Raw genomic sequence first — 22971 nt, 5'->3', positions numbered from 1 at the left:
AAAGTGAATAAGGCCAAACATTTAGCCAAATCAAATGTTGCCAACAGGCCATGGTGGGACAAATTAGAGCTAAACCAAGTAAACAACTCAGCGTTACATATAATAAAAAAACATGAAATATAATTATTTATTTAACACATAATGAATTAATGGTTACAACTTTTCTTCTAATTTTTCTTCTTTTCAACTTTCTTCCAATTTTACTTTCACCCTTGACTCACTTGACAAGAGAAAAGGTGGAAAAAAAAAAAACATTAGAATTTGACTACATCTAAATTAAGTTATGCCTATGCTCTGCTTCCTCAAATAGATTGATGATCCTAGCTATAAGCTATCCAAGTAGTGCAGCAGTTTTACAAGTGGCTCTGGTTTTACAGAAAATTGAGTTGTTCCCATTCCCAAAGAGGTTGTTCAAGACCACCATTCATCTCCCAATTAGTACTATTATTCCCTGCAGAAGTCTCTGGGAGATCATAAGCAAGCTCTCCTGAATATGAATAAGTTTCTTCAGATGAGCTTGTTTTCTCCACCACTAATGTAGCCTTGTTCTGAGAACAACTACTTGTCCCCCTGCACTCACTTTGATTTTGATCATGTTGTGTCTGAGCTCCGGCTAGTTCTAATGGTCGTCGGTCGAATGCCCGAGAGCTCCCGGATACCACGTACACTCGGCACAATCTGAATTCACTTCTCAACTACATGAAAAGAAAAACGAAATTTCAATACTAGTTAATAAGAGATTCAAGCAATACCAATTAGTTATTGGTTTAGTGATATTTCTCTTTTCAACGTTGTCTCAAGTTCGAATCCTCCCATATTAAAAAAAGAAAAAAGAAAAAGGGATTCGGACGAGTGAAGAACTGGGAATTGGGTCATTTATACACACCTGGGGAATGCTAGTAGTTGAGTTTGCCATTGCTTCAATGGCTCTGTACTCATTCATCTTCCATTTGGTTTTTCTTCCAGTGGGAGCTTTGCCCTTATAGAAAACCATGGTTTTCTTGATTCCAATGACCCTGTTATCTGAGGAGAAGACATACCCAGGTGAGCCTGTGGCCTTCCAGTACCCAGAACCTGTGGTCCTGTTGGGCCTCCCTCCTTGGGCTTCTCTTTGTTGCCTTTGTGTGAAGAAAAACCATTGCTCAGTGTCTTCTTGGCACAACTCCCCAGAAAACTCTGCAATCATAAAACAAAATTAATACTCATCTACTGTACAATTTTTAGTACCCATTTCTCCATACTGGATTGTACTGGACTATACTAAATTGTACTAAAACAATGGCGGATGAAATGGGAAGAAGAGAATTGTACTTGGAAGGTCCCATGGCTCTTTGCTATAAATGTCTATGTCTGGGATTACAAGACCAATTTTATCTGCTCTCCTCCCTTCAAGCTTGTTGAGAAGATAGAAGGAGACCAATTCTTCTTCTGTTGGGTAAAAACGAAAACCTGCTGGCAGCTGCTCCTCCATGTAGTTTGTAGTATTTCTATGTTTGTGGTGTTTGAATTAAATATCAATTGTGTTGGGTAAGAGCTATTTATATAGAGGTGGTTGAGGTTCAAAATTAAGAATGAAGTGGGAGAGAGATAGAGAGAGAGATACTTTTCCGAGTGAAATTGGAAATTTGGGGATATGGGGTTGGATTGGGTCGAAACGTCCACGACCCCACGCGGTTATGTTAGAAAATAATGTCGTTTTGTGTTAATAATGTCATTCCATTTGTGATTTTGAGCAGACAATGATGATTATCTCTCATCCAATAAAACTCTTTTGAACAAGTCAGCTGTGCCTATTCCCTGTGGTGCCACTCCATGCTCTATTCATCTGCATCCTCAGCAAATTAGTTTGTGATATTGGTCCACATAACCTTTCCAATATGATCTCCACTAATTAATAGGAAAATGATAAGATGTAATCTTTTTTTCCCAACCCCTTTTCTTTCTTATTTATGTGGCACATGATATAAGTCCACATCACCCTATTGTATTTAAACAAACAACAATATCTAGAGTAAATGTAAGGATGCTATGTAACTTGGGAACAAGAGTTGGGCTAAATACCATTGTCTATTTTAATAATAGCTTCAATTTTTCTCAGTGCTGCAGGTTTTGTTCATTTGTTCATTCATACTTCAACATTCCAAGACAATTTTATTTTTTTATAATATATTGTAAGGAATTGAACTATTTAATAATGTCATATCATAATTCTAACTCATTTTGAGTGGTAGATATATAAATATTTCTTATGGGGCAAGATAAAGAAGCTCTCAAATCATCATTTTAAGGATTTAATGTCATTTTGCTTCCCCAGACTTTTAATTTGGAAAATTAAAAACTCTGACTTTTTTAATTATGTCAATTGAGGTTATTCCGTCAATTTACACATTTTTCATCCAAATTTCTGTTTGCATAGCACCATGTACCAATCACGTGGGGTCCTTTTTTAGGGCAAAATGGTCCCTTCCTTTTAGACCTTACCCTTTTTCTCTCCTTCATTTCCCACTAAATTTAAGTTAATCATCCCTCTATAAATCACAATATATTCTTCTCCATAATTGCACCATAAAAAGGAGAGGATTATTATCCATAAAGACACTAAGCAACTAATATTATTATCCATAAAGACACCATTTGATAAAAAAAAAATAAAAAAATAAAAAAAACATAAAGGCACCAATTTATGAAAGGCTTATTTACGCCAATGTCCCCTAAAAGTAACTTCAATTTTCAATTTTCCCCTTGAAACTTTATTCCTTCCACTTTACCCCTCGAACTTTACAAAATATCATATTTCGTCAAGTTCGTTATAAGTTCTGTCAAATAAGATGACGTAGCAGTTTATTGCCCCTTCCACATAAGCGCCATGTAGGCTTTTTTGATAGACTCATAGACAAAATTGTCAAATGAAAAATGCTCAAATCAAAGGGGCCAACATATTTGTGACTTAATCTAAGAAACTACATTTAAATTTAGTAGTTTAATTGAAATATTATATGATCTTCATGCTATACCAAAAAATTATTAAAACTTGATATTTAATCATAATTTTCTATATATTTTTTGCGTGTTTATTTCTCTAATAATTTGTTATAATATAATGAAGTTAGGTGTATATATCCTTTATATCAAAGTTTTACTTTTTACGAGGATGCTTTTACGAGGATGCTAATGAAAAATAAAATTATTGTCCTTTCTATTCCAATATCTATTCACAGTAAAATATTGAGAAGACTACTGTTAATTCTAGAAGTTTATAACTCAATCTAATGATTAATAGTTATACTTATACTTATACTTAGATTCGAGTTCAAATTCAACCTTCCCCAAAATCGTTTGATAAACAAAAATCAAATTCTTGACCAAACAATATATTTACAAAACACATTATTTTTTCTAAACCTATTTTTAGTCAATACTTATAAGTTATATAACTAGTTAGGTCTACGTCAAGTCGATCAGTGGATTAAATATCATATAAAAGTAACATAAGCAAGTACGCAGGGGCGGACGGGAGTACAAAACACCAAAACATCAACATCAATATGGAAAAAAGAAATTAACCAAAATACAACCAAAATCAAATTGAAAGAGACCTGAAATTGATAGAGACAAAAAAAAAATGCATATAGACTCATTCTTTACCTCTGGTTTATTAAATAAATAGCATATGACAATAAAGTAGAAAGAAAGCAGTGTCTAATGTGTGTTGAGTTTATGAAAGACCGAGTCTTGTAGGGCACTGAGGGGGACATAAATCTAAATTCGATGCATACTTTATGCTTATAAAGTGAAAACATCTTGTATGCCATAAAAATCCAATCCGTACACGCGGACTTGGGAAACAAATTTCTCTTTGTTTACCTCTTCTTATCCGCGTCAAGGTTTTTCAGTGGGGTCTTTTGGGCTTGTAGCCCTGTGATGCCTGACTTTTAGAGGGTTTGACTTTTCATAATAATTCTCTTTGTAGTTTGACCCAATTTACACTTTCGTGATTTCGTCGCTGTAATTTTTTCTTTTTTCTTCTACTTTCATTTTTATACTTTTGTTGGTCCAAATTGTAACTTCCATCAACGTGTTTCTCCAAATTTTCAACTTTACCACAAAATTATAGGGTTTTGAAGCTTTTACAATAGTTTTAAATCATATAAGATTTTCCTCGCCAAAAAAAAAAAAATTCATATAAGATTTTGAAGACCCACAAACTATAAGATTGAAAGAGCATGTGTAATGGATTGTCAATGTCAATTCAATTTTAGTTTATTGACATTTTTGAAGAAAAAAAGTTTGTAATGGAGTGTTAATGTCAATTCAATTTTAGTTTATTGACATTTTTGAAGAAAAAAAGTTTGTAATGGAGTGTTAATGTAAAAAATTAAAATGACATAGGTGCTAAAAGTTAAGAATTGAGTCAAGAAATTGACATGCAAATTGAAATTAACTTCACAAACGCAAAAACTAGACCCACTTGAAAAATAAAATGCATGTGAGGAGAGAGAGTGTAAAGTTAGCAACTTCTGATTGGTCGAAACTCTTTCCTTTTTTTTTTTTTTTTTCCAAAATTCTTCCCATATTTTTACTCTTACCAATTTTTTTTTTGTAGAGATTAATATCTTTTGGGTATTAATTTAAGATGATTTTAAAATATTAAATATTAGGATCATTTGAAAGATTTTAGTGAGACATTTTCAATTGTATAATTTTTAAAATAATTATATTTATAGATTTTAATTTGTAAAAAAATATATAAATAGTGATTAAAAAAAAATAAGTACTAACTTATATAATTGATTTGAACCATTACAGCAAAACTGTTTCATGTCAATTCAATTATTGACACAAGATCAATAAAGCTTGAACTGAATTGACATTATCGCTCAACCATTTTACATACTCAATGAGAGAAATCGAAACTGGAAAGTGTATGAAATGGATCCATTTACTCACAAATGGCCAAGAAAATATACAGCAACCTTTAATTCGGTTTTTAATAAAGGTATGACCCACCTAATTGAAGACCTCATAGGGGATGTACAGCCTCGAATCCCAGACATCATGGTGGGGGTGATTATAAAGACACCATGATCTTGTTAGGACTTCCAAGGATAATATCATTTCTTACTTGATCAATACGAAACTAATTGTCAAATAATATCATTTCTCTATTTGCTTAGTTCTTCTTGTGCCACATGTCCATTACTTACACTTAAAACTATGCATTTAATGTTTAGAAAAAATAAATTTTTTCATTCCGTTGCGCTTCAGAGGAAGAGGTCCACCTCCATTTCAGCTTCGAACTTGCCCACCTAAACCATTGCTTTGCAGAATTTGGAGAAGAAAAAAAAAAAAAAAAAAACAAGGAAGAAAAAGAAGAGAGAGGTGGGCACGAGGTTGGGTGTAGGGAGGGATATGCAGATGTGGGTTTGCTCTTTTTTTTTTTTTTTTAGATATGATATAGAAAGAAGAAGGAGATGATATGCAGATGTGCTGCAAAATTCTTGGATTTATTATTATTTTTTTTTCTGTTTTTTATTTTTTATTTTATAGATTTGAAATATGAGGAGGAGGAGATGGTGGAGTAATGGAGGAGACGTAATAGGGAGGAGAAAAGACTCTGATCCAATTAATGATTTTGTTGAAGAGTTAATTAAAAATAAAAAAATAATTACAATAAATTATTTTAAAGCTTATTTTACAGTTTTTAATGATAACTAAATCCACCTAAAATATTACAATGATAAATATGTCTACTTTATGACAAAAAAACTCACATTATAACTTTCTCCGTGTTTTTTGTGCCAAACACTCAGTATGTTTTTTTTTTTAAACTACCTGGATAGTGTCAATTAGTAACAGTCATTTTTACATTATAACACAGGTAGATGTGACTTCATAAGCTTGAATTGTATGTTTTATGTTGGTTTCATTAGTTTTTGACATGTTTATATAAGAAAAAACATAAAGCATATTTATAAGTATTATTTTTATACAGTTCAAATAGATACTGTTGCACAATGACAATTATTGTTATTGTATGACAGTGATAATTTTTGAGTACTTAATAAATAGTGCTGAGTGCTCGATACTGTTTGAGTATTCGGTGGATTCCCTGTCACGCGTATTTCATTAAAATAAACCAGACTAGAAGTTATTATAGTACATGGACTAAGTTATCTGGCTTATTTTCAGCTGGAGTAAAAAAAATAAATAAAAACTCAAATAATTAATAGGACCATATATTCTATTTTATATAATTTTTATTTTACTTTTCTGCTGGGATGAAAAGGTGGACCGTTGGAAATGGCCCAAGTGGGCTGGGTAGTAATAAAAAACTACAGACTTTCTAAGGGTAGATATGGAATGAATGAAATTTTTTTTTTTTTTCTCTAAACATTACATGCATAGTTTTAAGTGTATGTAATGGACAAGTGGCACAAGAAGGACAGAGAAGGCAAATGGTGAAATGGACATTCCCAATAATTTTATATGATAAAGGGTCAGAACTAAAAGATTATCAAATCAAGTTAAGGAAATCTAGAAACTGCTTATTCATTTAATATTTCCAAACTGCTTGACTTTTATAATTTTATTCACTAAAACAATTATTGCAATTTGATTAATGTTCCAAGCTCAAAATTATACCTCAGTTGACTTACTTAGTTTTGGTCAATATATTATATGGTCTGACTTATAAAGAATGCATTTTGTCACACATTTTCTTATCAGACCCAGAAAACCTTCCGTCAAATAACTTCTTCAAAGTCCAAAAAAGAATTGGAATCTTGCCTCAGCAAAAGGGAGTTTCTTGCTGACAAACTGAACTAGTGCTGTCAGCCTAAAATCCATTTCACACCAAAAGAAAGAGAAGACCAAATCAGTATGCAATAGACTCACCAGCCAGACCTCAGTAATAAACCCAATCTGGTTGCAGCAGCAACCCCAGGAGTAACAGACAAGGCACCTGAGCCCTCCTGCACAGAATTGACCACATAGCTATATGAGAGTCCTGATAAAAGCATGAAAGAACATATAATATTCTTCCATAGACTCATAAAACTAGGGAATCAGTCACTGAAAACCAATAATTATGCTCTTGTCTCAACCCATTTCAACAATGGTACCTATCAATGGCTCTTTCATCCCATTTTGATTGAAATATGAACTAGAGCTAGTGGAATCTTTCAAATATGTGCAGATTCTCTCATGACTTCATTGCCTTTTTTTTTTTCCTCAAACCTCATTCTCTAATCTTGCCAGTCATCCAAGCGCAGGTACTAATTCTTTAAAACTATCCAACATCTTATTCTGTGTTCAACACACAAACTACAATATAGTATCCCTGTTGAAAAGTAAGAAATAGAGGCCTTTATTCTTGTATAGAAATAAAGATCAGTGGAAAGCAAAAGAGAGAGAGACCACCATCCTCAGGGTCTTTCGGCCCCATCTTTCATGGCATAAGCAGCTTTGAAACCATTTACAGTCTAACTTTGCAACCAGTTCACTCTGCCTTCTATCAGAATTTAGCAACATTAGCTTCATATATTGGATTTTGGAATATAAAAAATCCAGTCACATTACTGAACTTGTCACCACATCACAATTTAGAAAATATTGAACACTTAATTATGCTATTCAATATTCAGTTCCAAACATTAGAATTCATTTACAGAAAAATTCATTTCCAAATTAGCAGAAATTCATTTTGTATTTAGGTTCAGACAGTATGTTATTGAATAAAATATGAAAAGCTAAATTTTAAAGAGAAAATAACAAAATGCAATAAAGCATGGCCAAACAGATTTATAAGTCATACCATGGAGTAGTGTAGGCTAATACAGGATATGCATAATGCCTGTGAGTAGTATTGTCCGAGACCTTTGCATTTTCCTGAATCTTCCAAACACTTCAAGAATAATTGATAATGAAATTTTCAATTTCGCACTGATACAAAAGAAGAATAATTGATCATGAAATTTTCTGTTTGGCTGCTAAGAAAATCTAGGAAAAGAAGAATCAAAAAACTTGAAGCACTCTCTTTAAGACAATGAAAATGATGTCTGTTGAGCAATTTGACAGGCTTTAGATCACTATATCACCAAAAAGAATGAAGAATTAATTAAAATAGACTGCAACTTTTCATTCCCACAAAATTTTCAGTTAACGAAGAGTAAAAAAATAATCTGACTCTGTTACATAAGGCAATAGAGGAGTATAAGACTTGTAGTTGATGCCTTTATCTTCCAGAGAACACTTCACTAAACCTCAAGTACAAGGAAAAAGGTCCATGCCTTGCGTTGGTAACAGGTTCGAGAGCCTTGCAGATAGTATGTTGAATTCTCCTTCAAGTAGGACTGAACACCTACAGTATTTCAGGCTCAAAACTAACGAGCCCTCTCAGGTGAATATATTCAGACCGGAGTCTAACAGATCTGTCAATTTACCAGCGCTCTCTTGGCCGACCATCTGGCAACACTGGAACAAGCACCTGTCCATCATTCTTAGTCGATTTGTCTTCCTTTTCAATTGGTTTGCTCACTCCAATGTTCAATGTTTTCCCATCTTCATCAAAATCTGGGGGTGTATCATCATCTTCATCACTCCAATCATCTACATCATCATCTTCATCATTGTCAAACCCATCATCACTCATAAAGTTATCAGTATCAGACCATTCCTCTCCCTCCACAGTAGTTCCATCTTTTTCCTCATCAGTAACTTCTACACCATCTACCTCACTTTTGGGAGAACCTCTTTTTGGATACCGAGGAACAGCAATTATAGATCGAAGCTTCTCCTTTATGATCAACAAACGATCCTTGTCTATCAAATGAGAATCACGATATGCTTCCCTAAGGAAAACTGAGTCCCTCTCTCCTTTCAAGGATACGTAAAACATATCAGGGTGCCTTATCAGCATGCCCCTCACCTGCTGAGAGAATCTAAACTCTTCTCGAAAATGAGTAAGGTGATCCACAAGAGTTCTTTTCTCTATAGTAAGGCTCAAAATCTCATGAACAACCGCACAACCATGTTTCTCTTTCTCGATTGTACCTGACCTCAGCCCTGAGAAATCAGAGTAAGGGGATATATAAGGAATGTCTCTAAACAGGCATATCCTCCTCATCTCACCCTTGGAAAGATTAAGTCCCCTTGGTAGCTTTAGTCTATTGAACTTGAGAGGCCTATCTATAATCAAATCCTTCTCTTCTAATTCTCTAGCTCGATTTTCCTCTTCAGATAACTCAGCGGCTGAAACTGCAAGCTCAGGATCCCAATGAGTTAATTCTAATGCTGGACCTCTCTCAGTTGCAACAACTTGAAAGTATTGTGGGTATCGATGACAAATTGTGTCACGAAATTCTAAAGGAAGCCCTAAATCATTCCTCAAATGGGCAATCTTCTCCAATAAAATCCGCTTATCCAATGACATCATCAGCAACTTCCTCAACTTCACAACCAACAGGTCTTCCATCTCATTCCTAACCTTCAACTCTTCAAGATAAAGCCTTTCTGCTTCCGGGGTCAATTTAAATTGCAACGAGTAAACCCCTTCTTCAACAATCTCAAACACTGCCGGGAATTTCTTTAATAATGCAATAAATCGCCTCTTTTTCTTCAGACCCAGCTCTCTTCTATACCTACCTAACTCTCTAAGTGACATAGTTCTATCAGGTTGGCTCACTAAAATTTTTCTTATCTTCAAAACCAACTTCAACTTCTTATCCCTTTGAATCACATTGTCAAAGGGAAGTTCTTTCCTTCTCTTCACAGCAGACCTTATTGGCCCAAATGGGACACGGGTTTTTATCAGATTACCCAAAGTAACATCTCTCTCATGTAAAACCACACTCTTGCCCCAAAATTGTGACTTTTCTGGAAGTATATTTGAGAGTGACAAATGGGTTCTCACAAATTGTTGGGGTTTTTGAAGAAAAGGAGATTTGTATGACAGAAAGAAGGGTAAGGAAGTGGACGGTGAGGCTTTGGTTGAAGAAAACAAGAGCATTGGTTCCATTTTGACCTGTACAAAACAAAAAACAAAAAAGAAACCCACAAATCAGGTTGTTTTTCATCATAGTATCCATAAAAATCACAACAAAGCCACACCACATAGACAAAAGAGCTAGTAGTCCTCATGCATTTAACACAAGCATGGTTTTTATTAATTGTATAAATTTTATAGAACAGTTTCAAGTGAGGATACCATCCAAATTAAACTCAATAAACAAACTGGAATTCAACTAAAAGAAAACTCTAAAGGGAAACGATAATAATATACATTTAAACAAAACTATTACTCATTAAGCATATTTTTGTTCTTCATATTCCAAGTTCCAAACATGTTATTTAAAAAAAAAAAAAAACAAAACAAAAAACAAAACAAAACAAACCTTGGGTCCTGGAGATTGCACAGTCGAAGATGAAGGAGGAGGGTTTGAGACTTCAGAGGTTGAAGATGGAAGACTGAAAAAGATTAGGAAATAAGGATATTTTGGGCAGTTGATATGAAAGAGAGGTACGAGGCAAGACAGAGAAAGATGAAGGCTTCTATGAGTCTGTTGAAGAAAGATGAAAAAACTGAGGATGACCCAGAAACTTAGGTGATGATTTTTGGGGTTTAGGGATATTAGGAAGTTTTGGGATGGAGAAGAACTGAAGAAGACGAAGATGGAGGAGAGAAAGACGGTTGAGGCTGGCCTGAGCTGCAAGGCAGAGGCAGAGGGCTCGGGTGGAGTGGGGGTGTGACTGTGTGAGAAAATGAAAATTGGATAGGGAAAATTACTGTAGTAGTAGGAGTCTGAATGTCTGATAGGATACTTTGGGGATTTTATATGTGGGAAGGCCCACAGTATCTTATACAAACAGACAATAATAATCTGACACGTGGCATTTTATAATTTCCCTAAACATAAAAATCTTTCCAAAGCTACTAAAATGAAAGACACAGTCACACAGACACCCCAGTGTCAATTATGCCATTGTGCCATCCATTAGGGTGTATTTCGGACGGATTGGATCGAAAATAGGGTTGGATAGGAATTTACAGATACATTCTAATTTCAATCCATTTTTTTTGGAATTTTTAGAATTTGACATTTTTAGATTTCGAATTTAATTCAGACGTTCCGAAATTGAAAATTTTCGGATTAGAATTGGTCGGATTCGAATTTTTCAATCCAAATCACACCCCTACTCATGGTGCTTAATGCCAAGATAGACTTTGGGAATGACTTGAATAATTCATATAACAATCAAAGTAACCACATAAAATCAAGAGTTTGTTTTGACATCTATTTCTCAACAAAAATTCACACAAGGTGAGAGCACTGAGAGTGGATATTGCTTCAGACCAAAAAAAAAAAAAAAAGTGGATATTGCCCCCCATGCTTGGTGAATTACAAGTGTTTGTACTAGTTTTGGGCCTAGCCCATTGGGCCCACATTGAAGAGCATGAAGAGAGAAGATTGCCCATATAAAGGCCCTTCATCCCAAGTTGGAGGGATATTCACTACTGCACAAGCTAAACAATATAACACTCTCTACATGTACAATGTAATATTCCAAAATAGTGGAGTACAAATGTACAATGATACTATCATCCGTGAACATAGCTCAAATTGAGTGACACATGTGAATACCTTGTTTTTGCGCGATTGTGATTTTACTTCTTTTCTCTTCCTATTGATCCAAAAATTTGCATCAACAACTCTATAGGAAAGAAGACCCCCGGGGCAAAATTTTATTACTGAAAAAAGTCAAAAGCAATATAAGACTAGTCACAAAAAACCCAAGTAAAACCATTAAGTGTGTGTCTGGATGAAATACTTTGAAATATCAAAGTATTGCAAATTGATAGAACTTAAGGCCCGTTTGAGATTGTAGTTGGACAATTAAAAGCTGTTGTAGATGATAATTATGGGTCACTTACAATAGTTTTGGTATTGGTAATAAAAACAAAAGCTATAGTGTCTCACAATTCTAGCCATTGACAATAATTTTGAAAAGTAGTCATTCACAAAATTGTTGTGAATGAAAGTTGTGGGCCCCATTAAATAAAAATTTTGAGTTGCCCAATATACCCTCAATTTTTATTCAAAATGACAACGGGTTATCTCTCATTTCAGGCACTTTCAGCATCATATCCATTTTAATAATTATACACAACCACAAAAGTTTTACATTAATTTACCAAACATCTTGATACTGTTTTTTGCACTCATAGCACTTTTGAAAACATAGTTTATCAAACACTCAACTGCTTTATTTTACAGCTGACTTTACTTAGCTATTTTTTCTCGCAACAATACAAAACTAAGCCTTAAATTTAATGATGGAATTTAAAGTGATGGGATTTCAAAAGTGATTTGTTTAGTAAACCTATTCAGACTTGGGTCTTGGGTTCCATATGCGTAGTCTGAGGAACCAAGTTTGAAATTCGAGGTTCGAAGTCCAGGTCCTCAGTCTCGATTCCAATTTCGATGTTCAGGGCTCGATGTCCAGGGGTCCCAAGTCCTAAGTCTCGAGTAGGGAACCCAAGTCTGAGTCTTGGGTTTGCGATCTCATGTCCGGGTTTGGCGTCTCTGGTTTGGGGCTCCAAGTCCCCGGTTTAGAGCTAGACAAAGTCTCATTATAATTAAATTTTGAAATAGAGTTAATTATAAGTTCTTGGGGTTAGCTCAAGTGATGATGGTGGGTGGGGCAAGGGTTAGGATTAGATTAGGTCCAGGATTCGATTTTTTCCAATGTACCAAAAAAAAAGAGAGAGTTAATTATAGCAATAATCCATGAATTATATCCCGAGTATCACTTTTAGTCAATGAATTTTATTTTGAAATTTTGGAGTGCATGAACTATTGCAAGAGTATCACTCTCTTTTTTAAAATTATGTTACATTTTCTGTCTAAAACGCCCATGCCGCGCACGTGACCCATATTTGAGGGGTATTTTCGTCCCCACAATGCCTTATCCCTCGTCCAGTGTCTCATCCAGCCTTTACATATATCCCGCCTTTACTCATTAATCCCGTCCTTATCCATTTGTTGGTTGCTTCCTTATTTTTCCTAGTAATTTTGAAAATTATTGTTTAAGGGATAGATGACATGTTGGAGAAGGGGTAGGGCACTATGAGGACCAAATTAAATACCTCTCAAGTATGGGTCACGTGCGCACATAAACTACAAAAAAGACTAAAGTGATATTCTTGCAATAGTTTATGGACTCTAGAATTCCCAAATGAAATTCATGAACTAAAATGATACTCGAGGTATAATTCATGAACTATTGCTATAAGCCTATAATCAATTCTTTTGAAATAGCATATAATTAGATGAAAATTAGAAATGCAATTTGAAACTCTCATATTACATTTTAAAATCTCATATTTGAACTTCTCTAAGATTACTAGATTAGTTCCGGTGCAAAAAAAATTGACAAATTCCATCTAATTCCTAAGCAAAACACTTAAGTAAGATGAGATTTACAATCTCATGTTAAACCCAAGTTTCATCCAGAAATTCTGTTGGCAGTAAAAGCCTAGATGGTCAACACACAACAGAGGAAAAACAACAATTGGACTAGCATGAGACAATAATTAAAGTCGATGATGCCAATTGGCCCAAAAAAAAAAAATCGATGATGCCAAACCCACATTAGCTAGCAATTTATCTACCACAGAATTAACTTGCCAATAGATATGAGAGGAATGAAAATGCATGCATCTGTCGTAAAATAACCAAACACTATATATTAAATGTTCTACAAAGGTTTAGCTTTTACCCTATATATATTAAAAATATATTCTATTATAAAGTGATAAGCTTATAGGCTTCACCATTTGAATTGCTCAAAATAACTTTTGCTATTATATATATAGAAAATTAGGATTAAATACCAAATATCAATAGTTTTTCAATAAAGCAGCAAGCCATTAATTTTTTTTAGTTTAGGTACTAACCTACAGTAAGACATTTTGGATTAGGTCACAAATCAGTTTGTTATATAGTTGTGACTGTCGAACAGTCACAGTTGTGATTAAACTGTGACTGTTTCAAATTTATAAAAATTTAAAATTTTTAAGAGTTTAATACTTTTGATTTAGGCTTGGGGAATGAAGTCATATAACTCAAAGACTAAACAGTAAAGTTTAAGCCTTGCAAATATTGAAAAAACAACAAATCAATAAAAAAGTTATGACTGTTAGACAGTCACAGCTCGATATAACCATGTTTTTTAAAATTGGTACCTAAACTGAAATTTAGTACCTAAAGTAAAATGACATAAATGTTTTGGTAGTTAAAATGAAAAAAACATTATAATTTGGTACCTAAAATCAACGGACCTTTATATATAAAGTCAGGAGCTTACCAGCTTCATCAAATTTTGAATTGCCTAAAATAGCTTTTGTTAAACACACAGTTAAATAAAACCAATCTAATAAATGAGAATATAATTGTAAAATTACATAGTTAAAACAATATTAAGAAAAGCAAGCCCATTACCTTATGATCGAATGAATGGATTTAAGTTTTTTTTTTTTTTTTTTTTTAAGTTGGGGAGAGGAGAGATTGAATTTGAGTACATTGTGGGTAATTTTACGACCTTTCCAAGTAGGTTACCCAACAACTGCGAATGGATTTAAGTTTTAGAAGTGGAAAAAGTGAGGAGTTAAAAAATATATACTAAGGACAAAAAAAGGTAAGATCAGTGAAATTTCAATAATATTAACAAATGTATAATTAGAAAATCCCATTAACACGCATTGTTAAGAGGCTAGTTTTATTACGCCTAAGAAATTAAATATAATTGCATTGAATTTCGCATATGGACATAATATAACCCGATAAACTTAACTCATTATTGAATTTTGTGTTCGTATTGTGTTTATTGGTCTTGTAAAAAAATTTCAGATCTAAGTAAAAATTGTCCTTAGTGAATTTGTGACCAGAAGTCAACACAGATCAAAATTAACAGTATTTATACAACAAGAAGTAACACTTAATTTATATATTTGTAATGTGTACATTTAAACTATATAGAGTGAAGAAAGATAACAAACTGCTAGAATACCTCCTAGCCATCTAGGTTTGAGACCTAGGAGAAAAAAGAAAAGACGAAAAAAAAAAAAAAAACTTAACCACACTTCCAGAAGCTACTCTTAGGGGGCACAAAAGTAAAAGAAAAAACATACACACAACATATATTATATATTATATAGATAATGAAATTAGGATATCCCCCTACTAATTAATCATCATATTTTTCTTAAGGAATGCCTATGATTGGGATGAAAGGAACATAATAGCTAGTGGGTGCCAAGCCCCACTCAGGTGGCACAGGCAGATCAACAGTCTTGGATGAACCAAACTCATTAATCTTGGCTTTGCAATCCCCATCTTTTATGGCCAAAGGGCATGATGTGGAGAACCCAAGAGGAGTTGATATGGTGTAGGAATTGGACTCCTCGTGGGTCTTCACAATCTCAGACACCATGGCTTTCCTTGAGGCATAGAGCTGGTTGGGTCCTCCAACAAGCTTGGCAAGGCAGTGCAGAGCTGTAGGAGCTTTTGGGTTGTTGTCTGATGGGAGCTTGGCCTCGAAAGAGCCATCTTCTTCTGTGGTTGCCATTGCCAACTTTTTCACTTGATCACACTTCACCAAAACCTTAATTCCTGAAACATTATAGAGATATAGACAAAATATATATGAGAAATAAGCTGTGAGATGAGCTAGAGATCATGAGAAGAATAGATAAAACTAAAACTTGAAGACAATATATATTTAAAAAATACTTTTGTTCTAATCACATTCTCTTCATTTCATTATCCTCTCATTCTTTTATCTTTGATAAAAATAAATATAAAAAACAAAAATGTTACAAAATGGCACTTTGATGAAATATGACCTCCAAGATGCAAATTTTTTTTAAGGGCTTTAGGCTTGTTAAACATGAAAATATAAGCTAGGATAAACAGGAATATATAAAGAAAGAAATTTATATAGCTAGATAGGGTAAAATATATATATATGGACAAAAACTTAAACCTGAGAAATCATCTTTGTTTTTGCAATCAAGGCAAGTGACCTTGGCCTTCACAACTTGGCATGTGGAAAGCTCAATGTTTGCAAGAGCCAAGGCAGCAAAGAGAAGTAGTGTTGTGAGCACTTGGGAAAGAGCCATGGAAGCAATGATTTTACAGAAACAAAGGCAAACTTAATATATTTGAAGAGAACATAGCTACACACTGCAGCTTATAAATACAAGATATGAACAAGACCACATTAAATGAAAGGCCACAGTGCGCAAGTTTAGTAGTTGGTCTGACCGTCAAGAGCTTTTAATTTTACTTTCCCTGGATTTATTGGCATGTGAGATTCTGGTTTTCCATTTTAATTTTGCTTGTCACCTCCAGCTGAGGTTAGCTACCTTCACGTAGATGCCCTACGAGGTCTGTCAGGCTAGCTAGTACTGATATTTTGGAAAGTTAATTAATTAATTTCATAAATAAATTTATGTTGTCTGTTTTTCTTTTTTTGACTTGTTTTAATTTAATCGTATAATTAATATAAGTTTAAAAGTTTATGTAATTTCATTGACATTTAAAAATTACTATAAGTCCATTTTATTTTTTATTCCTTATTCTTAAATTATAAATACACAACTATAATTAAAAATTAAGCAAAAAAATAATCGGAGGAAAAACAAACAGCTGAGGCTAGCTAACTTCTGCACCAGATATATACATGAAGGTTAACAGATCGACTTATGGACTGTGAAGTCTGTCAGACTAGCTAATTACTGATATTTTGGAAGGTTAATTATAATTAATTGGTTAAACTACATTTTAGTACCTCAAGTTCAGGGTCTATTATAAGTTGATATCTCAAGTTCAAAAATTAATTTTAAGCTACCTTAATTTCAGAGTCTTGGCTTTTAGGTACCTCCGTTAAATTTTTTGTTTATTACTTCATTAAATGATGATGTGGCGATTATGTAAGGCACACATGGCAACATGCTGGATGACAAATATATAAATAAAATGTTAAAATGTTAACGTATTAAAAAAAAAACAATATAAAAACCCACGTGCTGATCCTTTTTTTTCCACGTCCTGGACCCACCTAGCTCTTTTATTTTCCTTTCTTCTTTTTCTGCAACTGCAGTGTTTGAAGTTTTGAACATTCGTTCAAAGCTTCAAAGCTTCAAGCCACATAGAATTAGGGCAGATAGATGTTGTGCAATGTGCACTAATAAGGTACAAAATCTTTTTCTTTTGTTAATTACCTAACTAGTGTTAAAACTTAAAATGTGTTCCAACAATATTCTTTATCTTTCATTAAAAAAATAACAATATTCTTTATTTTGGCTAACATATATTGGGATTTTGTTTTTACCAAAAGCAAAAAGCGAATTTTGAACAAAAACAAAAAATATATAAAGCAAATTCAGGAGAGAACTCTCTCTCTCTCTCTCCTCTTAACTAGATTAATTTGCCTAACTAGTGAATCCATTTTTTTATCTAGCCTAACTAGTAAATCCTAAGTAGATACTATCTTTCTCACAGCTTTCGTTAAAGATCATTAACGTTTCCTAACTCTTAGAGTAGGTGCAATGGTTGAGGTCAATAGGCAATTTAATACAAGCCTATTGACCTCTTTTTTTAGTTATTGACTTGACACAAATATATATGTTTTGTTTTAAGTCAATAGTGGGTAATTTTAAACCCCCTAACCAACCTAAAAATTTTCCTAAATCTCCACCCATTTAGAAATTCTCCCAAAACCTTCTAAAACTTATAATACCTTTTTTACCCTTCTTACGCGCGCGCTGACATACTCTGACGCACTCTCGGACGCGCGCTGACATGGATCAGTGAAACTGAATTTCAGAAATTCAGTTACACTAAAAAAATATAATTTTACATTATTATTAACTAGAATAAAAAAATAATTACACCATTATGTTGTACGAAAAAAAAAATAATTACACATTTACTTGACAAAAAATAACAATTATATCAATTCAGTATTTCACTAGAGACTAAATTCAGTTTCAGTCTGAATTCAGTTTTAGTCTGAATTCAATTCAGTGCATTCATTAAATTCAAATTCAGTTCAGTAAATGCACTGAAACTGAATTCAGTGAAGTTGAATTTAGTGAAACTAAAACCCTAGATAACGTCGTCTGATCACCTCATGCGCGACGAGTATACGACAGCCGCCACTGCCTCGATCTGTTTCTACCTGCAAATTTGATTCATCATATTTCAGGACCACAATTTCATTCAAAATTCATTTAAAACTCATGTTTCACGAACTGAAACTGTTTCACAAATTGAAACTGTTTAATCAATAAATGAAGTAAATTTGTATATACTTATAAATCAATTAAAAAACCCATATTTATATCTAATTAATAACAAATTCAATTAAAACATATTCACAAACTATACTTTTCACAAACATATTCACAAATCAATTTCAAATTAGGGCTTTTGAAATTCAAAGCAATTGAATCCAAATTTGTATACCAATAGAGAGAGACTGTTGAGGGGAGAAGAATGAGACCAGAACCACTTCAATCCGCCGCTGGAATCTCCGGCAACAGCGGAGGTAAGTCTCGGACCTTTTTGGCATCGATTCGCCGTCCACAGTGGTCAGTTGGAGAATTCGAGACCACCATCATACTCACCACGTCGAGAGGAAGCTTCTAGAAGTGGAGAGCGGCTGCAATGTCGCCGGAATCTTGAAGTCACTACCGGAGATGACGATCGGACTTCGGGTTGCATTTGAGTTTCTGTGGGTTTTCTAGGAAAAAGAAGGCCATGGATAGATAGAGGAGGAAGAGGCGAAAAGAACCCAACCGGTCCGGCACCTCGTTGTCGCCGGAATTGGCGGATCACCGGTGAGGGAGCTCGGGTTTGCCTAGACCTGATCCTGCGATGATGTTATGTTTCGCGGAGAGTAGAGGGCAAGGAGAGGAAGAGGGAGGAGAGGCGAGCATGATGGGACCAATATCGTCGACAACCATCGCCAGACGGCGGCGCACGCGCCGGTGACTTCAACAGGGAGAGAGAGAACGCAAAGGGGAGAGAGAGCACACAGATGGAAGAGAGAAAACACACACAAATGGAAAATGAAAATAAAGAAAAATGGTGAAACTAGAAAATTAAAAGATAAGAAGTCAAACTTGGCTGGGTATTAGTTGACTAGGGGGTTTAGGAAAATATTAAGTGTAAAATTGGGGGTTATGGGAGAGATAAATTTTGTGTGGAAGTTATGAGAGATTTTCTCTCTAACTAGGGGGTTTATAATTATTAACATTTAAGTCAACCACATAAGTCAATAGTTAATGATCTCAATGAGATCTTTAAAATGAGCCTAATATTTAATATTTTTTATTAATTTAAATTCATACCCAAATTTAAATTTCTCTATTTTATATTATAAAGTATACACTATAAAATAACCCTATTAATAAAAAACTATAATTCATATAATAAAATATTGATACATTAATTCATATAATAAAACCATAATTCATGGCAAAAAAAAACTTTGATAACCAAGCCACATGATACAATCTCTCTCCTCCTTTCACTTTTTCCCACAGTAGATCCCTCCACTTTTTTGGTGCAATTCTAAATCAATTGGCAAGTCAAATTTTTTACCTATCAATTGTCATTTCAATTCATCTATTGTCAATTGACACCTCATTACAAATTATTTCTGTTTCAAATAGTCAATAGATGCCAATTGATCACCATTGCACATGCTCTAAGATGGATGGCTAATTTATTGCAGTGAATATTTCAACCAAAACGACTGAGAATGAAGGGATATATATGTAACCTCTTGGAGCTCTAACTAACTACTCCTTAATTTGCAAAAATATAGAGGAATGCCATAAAAATACTTATATATAGAGGAATACCAATCCTTAAAATAATTAGTAGCTAAAATATAGAGGAATCCACATACCAATCAAACTTTCAACACCAACCTGATTCCAAAAGTCAATCCGATTTTATTTTGGAATTAACTTGGACGGCAGGTAAGGTCAAATTGCTGAAGAGAAACATTAATTTCATTGCAGGATGGTTGTTGATATATCATCGATCAGCTCTCATTTATGTATCTTCTGAAAATCGTACCCTACTGGCCGATTGATGCATTAAGTTATGTCGTTCAAAATGAAGTATCTTTACATCTCCACCTCCTTTCATCTTCTTTCTGCCAAATCAATGACGTGTTTCTACTTGAAAATATGATGTTATTTTGTATTATAGAGGATGTTATCTTGTTAGGCTATTTAATATGTTTTATTGCTAAACTGTATGTCAATCTGGACTACTGATCTTGTACATGGATAAATAGATCAGTTGTTGAAGAGATAACTTTAGGTCTTCTTTTGTTATTTTTGTTTAAAAAATTGCATGTTTATTTTACTATTTTACCTTTTATGAATGGACATTTTTCCATATTCGTGTTAAGGTATGGTCAATCCAAACCTACTAATGCAGTATTGGATTCGAATCGTGTGTCCAAAATGTTCACCCCTAATTAATTACAAGTATAAGAGAAGAAAGCACAGAATTAGGATTCCAAAATTTGAGGGGCCAAGTGGATGGAGAATGTGATCGAGTAGGGGCATCCTACTAATTAATTAAGTGAATCGTAGATGGCTAGGCCAATAAGTAGAGAATGAAAGCCTCCAAGTAAAATTGTGGTTGGGGTACCACCGCAAGGAATTAAGTTGCATATATCATATATGCAATGTCCTTCCATTAACTGGTTTCTTCACGATAGGTACCCTTCAGTCCGGCCAGATGGACCCAACATGCCAAATTAATTGACACACAAAGTAGCTAGCTAGGTCGTACTTTCTCTCCAACCATGAAAACACAACATGTCCTCGTGACCTCAATAACTCAAAATCGGTTGATTTTGAGTTATATATAATTAATATCTTATGAGGAGAAGCTATAACAAAAAGGATGATCCTGAATATTTGGAGATTGTAATGTTACATGCACCTTTGTAATCTTCGAAATGTCGTAATGTTAGACCTCATAAACTCAAATACAACTATGGACTCCATTTGTAAAAGAATTAATGGTGTGTTTTATTGAACAAGTTTGGAAGTTCTAAGCAATTTTAAAATGACGAAATTTTAAAAGATGAAATTTAAATGCATAGAATTTTTTATTGTTTGGCTAACCTATTAGGCATGAAGAAATTTTAAAGCGCCTGCATGATAATAATGGTAGAGGTAATTAAGGTGTGGTGGTAGTAACAATAATAATAGAAGTGAGGACGGTGATAATAGGCTAATAGCAATAGTTGTACGATTGTGGTGGAGGCAAAGGTGTGGTGATGATGACAGTTAGGGTGGTGTACGTGGTGGTGGCAACAATGGTGGTGGTTGTAGTAGTGGTGGTAGTGAGGGTGGTGATGGAGGTAGTGGCAGTGTTGTTGGCAAATTTGTCACACGAAGAAAAGATTGGGTGATAAATACTTAAAATAAAATAAAATCAGATGGTAAATGTGCACACACCCTATATTATGAGTGGTATTAGACTATTAGTATAAAAAAGTCTAATATTAATTAAATCCCTAAAATTGAAATCATGATTTCCTCTCAAATGAAATTTCACGCTGCAAGTTTTTGAATGAGGGAGTTTGATTGCATATTCTCAGGGAATTTGAAAATGATGGAATATATTCAAAGTCCAAGAATTTAATTAATTTTTTGTTTGTTTAAGTACTTAATTTAAGCTATTAAGCATATATCATAGATTCATATATAGGCCCCGTTTGGGATTGCGGTGGAAGACTCAAAAAGCTGCTGTGGATGACAATTCTCAATCATCTACAGCAGTTTTGGTGTTTGGTAAAAAAATAAAAAACTGCTTTTTTCCACAATTCTCAACTCCCCACAACAAAAACAGAAAGCAGGTTTCTAGGTACTTTTGAAAGCTGCAGTGACTCACAGTAACAATGAATATTTTATTTTACCCATAATACCCTCATTGATTTCTATGATTTTTATTTGTTTATTTTAAATTAAAAAATATGTCCATTGTTAGTTATATTTTATATTATGATAATTAATTATGATATTTTATTTATAGGATTAAAATTATAATATACCTAAAAAAATAATAGGCATACTTATTTAATAATGTTGTTCTTAGAAAAATTAATGCTAATAAAAATTTGTAGTCAAAAATTTCAAAAACAAGTAAAAAAACATATTATTTTTACCAAACAAATAAGTGAAATGCACTTTCAGCATCATGTCCATTTTAGTAATTATACACAGTCACAGCATTTTTATATTAACATTTACCAAACACTTTGATACTGTTTTTTGCACTCACAACACTTTTGAAAATATAGTTTACCAAACACTCAACTGCTTTACTTTACAGCTGACTTTACTTCACAGCTGTTTTACTTCACAGCTGTTTTTTCTCACAGCAATACCAAACTGGCCCATAATAGGAGGCAACAGTGAGCTAGATGGTGACGGTGTTGGTGTTGGGAATGAGAGGTGGTTGGTGTTTGGGGTTGAGATTTTAAATTTTCTTAATTAATACCAAATTTAGTGTCGGAATTTATGGTCTTCAAATACCAATTTATTACCAGGGGTATCCAGGTAAACTGAAAATTTTCTTTTGTTGATGAATATTTTACAAGCGACTAATATAAGGAACAAAATATGAGAGATAAGTAAATGACAACATATTTAATGGTGGATTTAATATGATTGTAAAACCGATACAGTGTTGAAGTAAATCCAACCCTTAAATATATATGTAGTCTCTAGCTCACTTATATATTACTTATCTTTTGTTCCTTATGTTAGCCATACATACTATGAACTTAATAAGAAAACTAGAATATATAACTAATTAGTCTTTTTCTCAGCAAGATGTCCTTTCTCTAATTAAAAACTGACACATATATTTT

General features: G+C 33.6%; 3 protein-coding genes across 3 annotated transcripts; all 3 read right to left on the bottom strand.

The window, feature by feature from the left end:
• Nucleotides 1–107: 107 nt before the first annotated feature.
• NAC090 (NAC domain containing protein 90) lies at nt 108–1514 on the bottom strand. Its single transcript, XM_086244491.1, has 3 exons — nt 1312–1514; nt 887–1176; nt 108–695 (listed from the first exon to the last, which is right to left on the bottom strand). The coding sequence occupies exons 1-3, from the start codon at nt 1469–1471 to the stop codon at nt 372–374; spliced, it is 774 nt and encodes a 257-aa protein (XP_086100617.1). The 5' UTR covers nt 1472–1514; the 3' UTR covers nt 108–371.
• Nucleotides 1515–8107: 6593 nt separating this feature from the next.
• LOC147299094 (protein WHAT'S THIS FACTOR 1 homolog, chloroplastic-like) lies at nt 8108–10740 on the bottom strand. Its single transcript, XM_086253519.1, has 2 exons — nt 10392–10740; nt 8108–10021 (listed from the first exon to the last, which is right to left on the bottom strand). The coding sequence occupies exon 2, from the start codon at nt 10013–10015 to the stop codon at nt 8438–8440; it is 1578 nt and encodes a 525-aa protein (XP_086109645.1). The 5' UTR covers nt 10016–10021; nt 10392–10740; the 3' UTR covers nt 8108–8437.
• A 4257-nt stretch (nt 10741–14997) lies between these two features.
• On the bottom strand, nt 14998–16204 carry LOC147299093 (uncharacterized). Its single transcript, XM_086229211.1, has 2 exons — nt 16042–16204; nt 14998–15668 (listed from the first exon to the last, which is right to left on the bottom strand). The coding sequence occupies exons 1-2, from the start codon at nt 16175–16177 to the stop codon at nt 15262–15264; spliced, it is 543 nt and encodes a 180-aa protein (XP_086085337.1). The 5' UTR covers nt 16178–16204; the 3' UTR covers nt 14998–15261.
• Nucleotides 16205–22971: the final 6767 nt, after the last annotated feature.

Source organism: Dryas octopetala, chromosome 1 (genome assembly GCF_963921425.1).
Source record: "Dryas octopetala chromosome 1, drDryOcto1.1, whole genome shotgun sequence".
NCBI classification, from domain to species: Eukaryota; Viridiplantae; Streptophyta; class Magnoliopsida; order Rosales; family Rosaceae; genus Dryas; species Dryas octopetala.
The sequence above is the reverse complement of the archived record's forward strand: the minus strand, read 5'-3'. Positions and strand labels throughout refer to the sequence as shown.

Coding starts and splice junctions, on each gene's coding strand:
- NAC090 (XM_086244491.1), bottom strand. CDS start 1,471: ATGGAGGAGCAGCTGCCAGCAGGTTTTCGTTTTTACCCAACAGAAGAA. Junction 1,177..1,311: donor AGAGCCATGGGACCTTCCAA/GTACAATTCTCT, acceptor TTATGATTGCAG/AGTTTTCTGGGGAGTTGTGC. Junction 696..886: donor CAACTACTAGCATTCCCCAG/GTGTGTATAAAT, acceptor CTTTTCATGTAG/TTGAGAAGTGAATTCAGATT.
- LOC147299094 (XM_086253519.1), bottom strand. CDS start 10,015: ATGGAACCAATGCTCTTGTTTTCTTCAACCAAAGCCTCACCGTCCACT.
- LOC147299093 (XM_086229211.1), bottom strand. CDS start 16,177: ATGGCTCTTTCCCAAGTGCTCACAACACTACTTCTCTTTGCTGCCTTG. Junction 15,669..16,041: donor AAACAAAGATGATTTCTCAG/GTTTAAGTTTTT, acceptor ATAATGTTTCAG/GAATTAAGGTTTTGGTGAAG.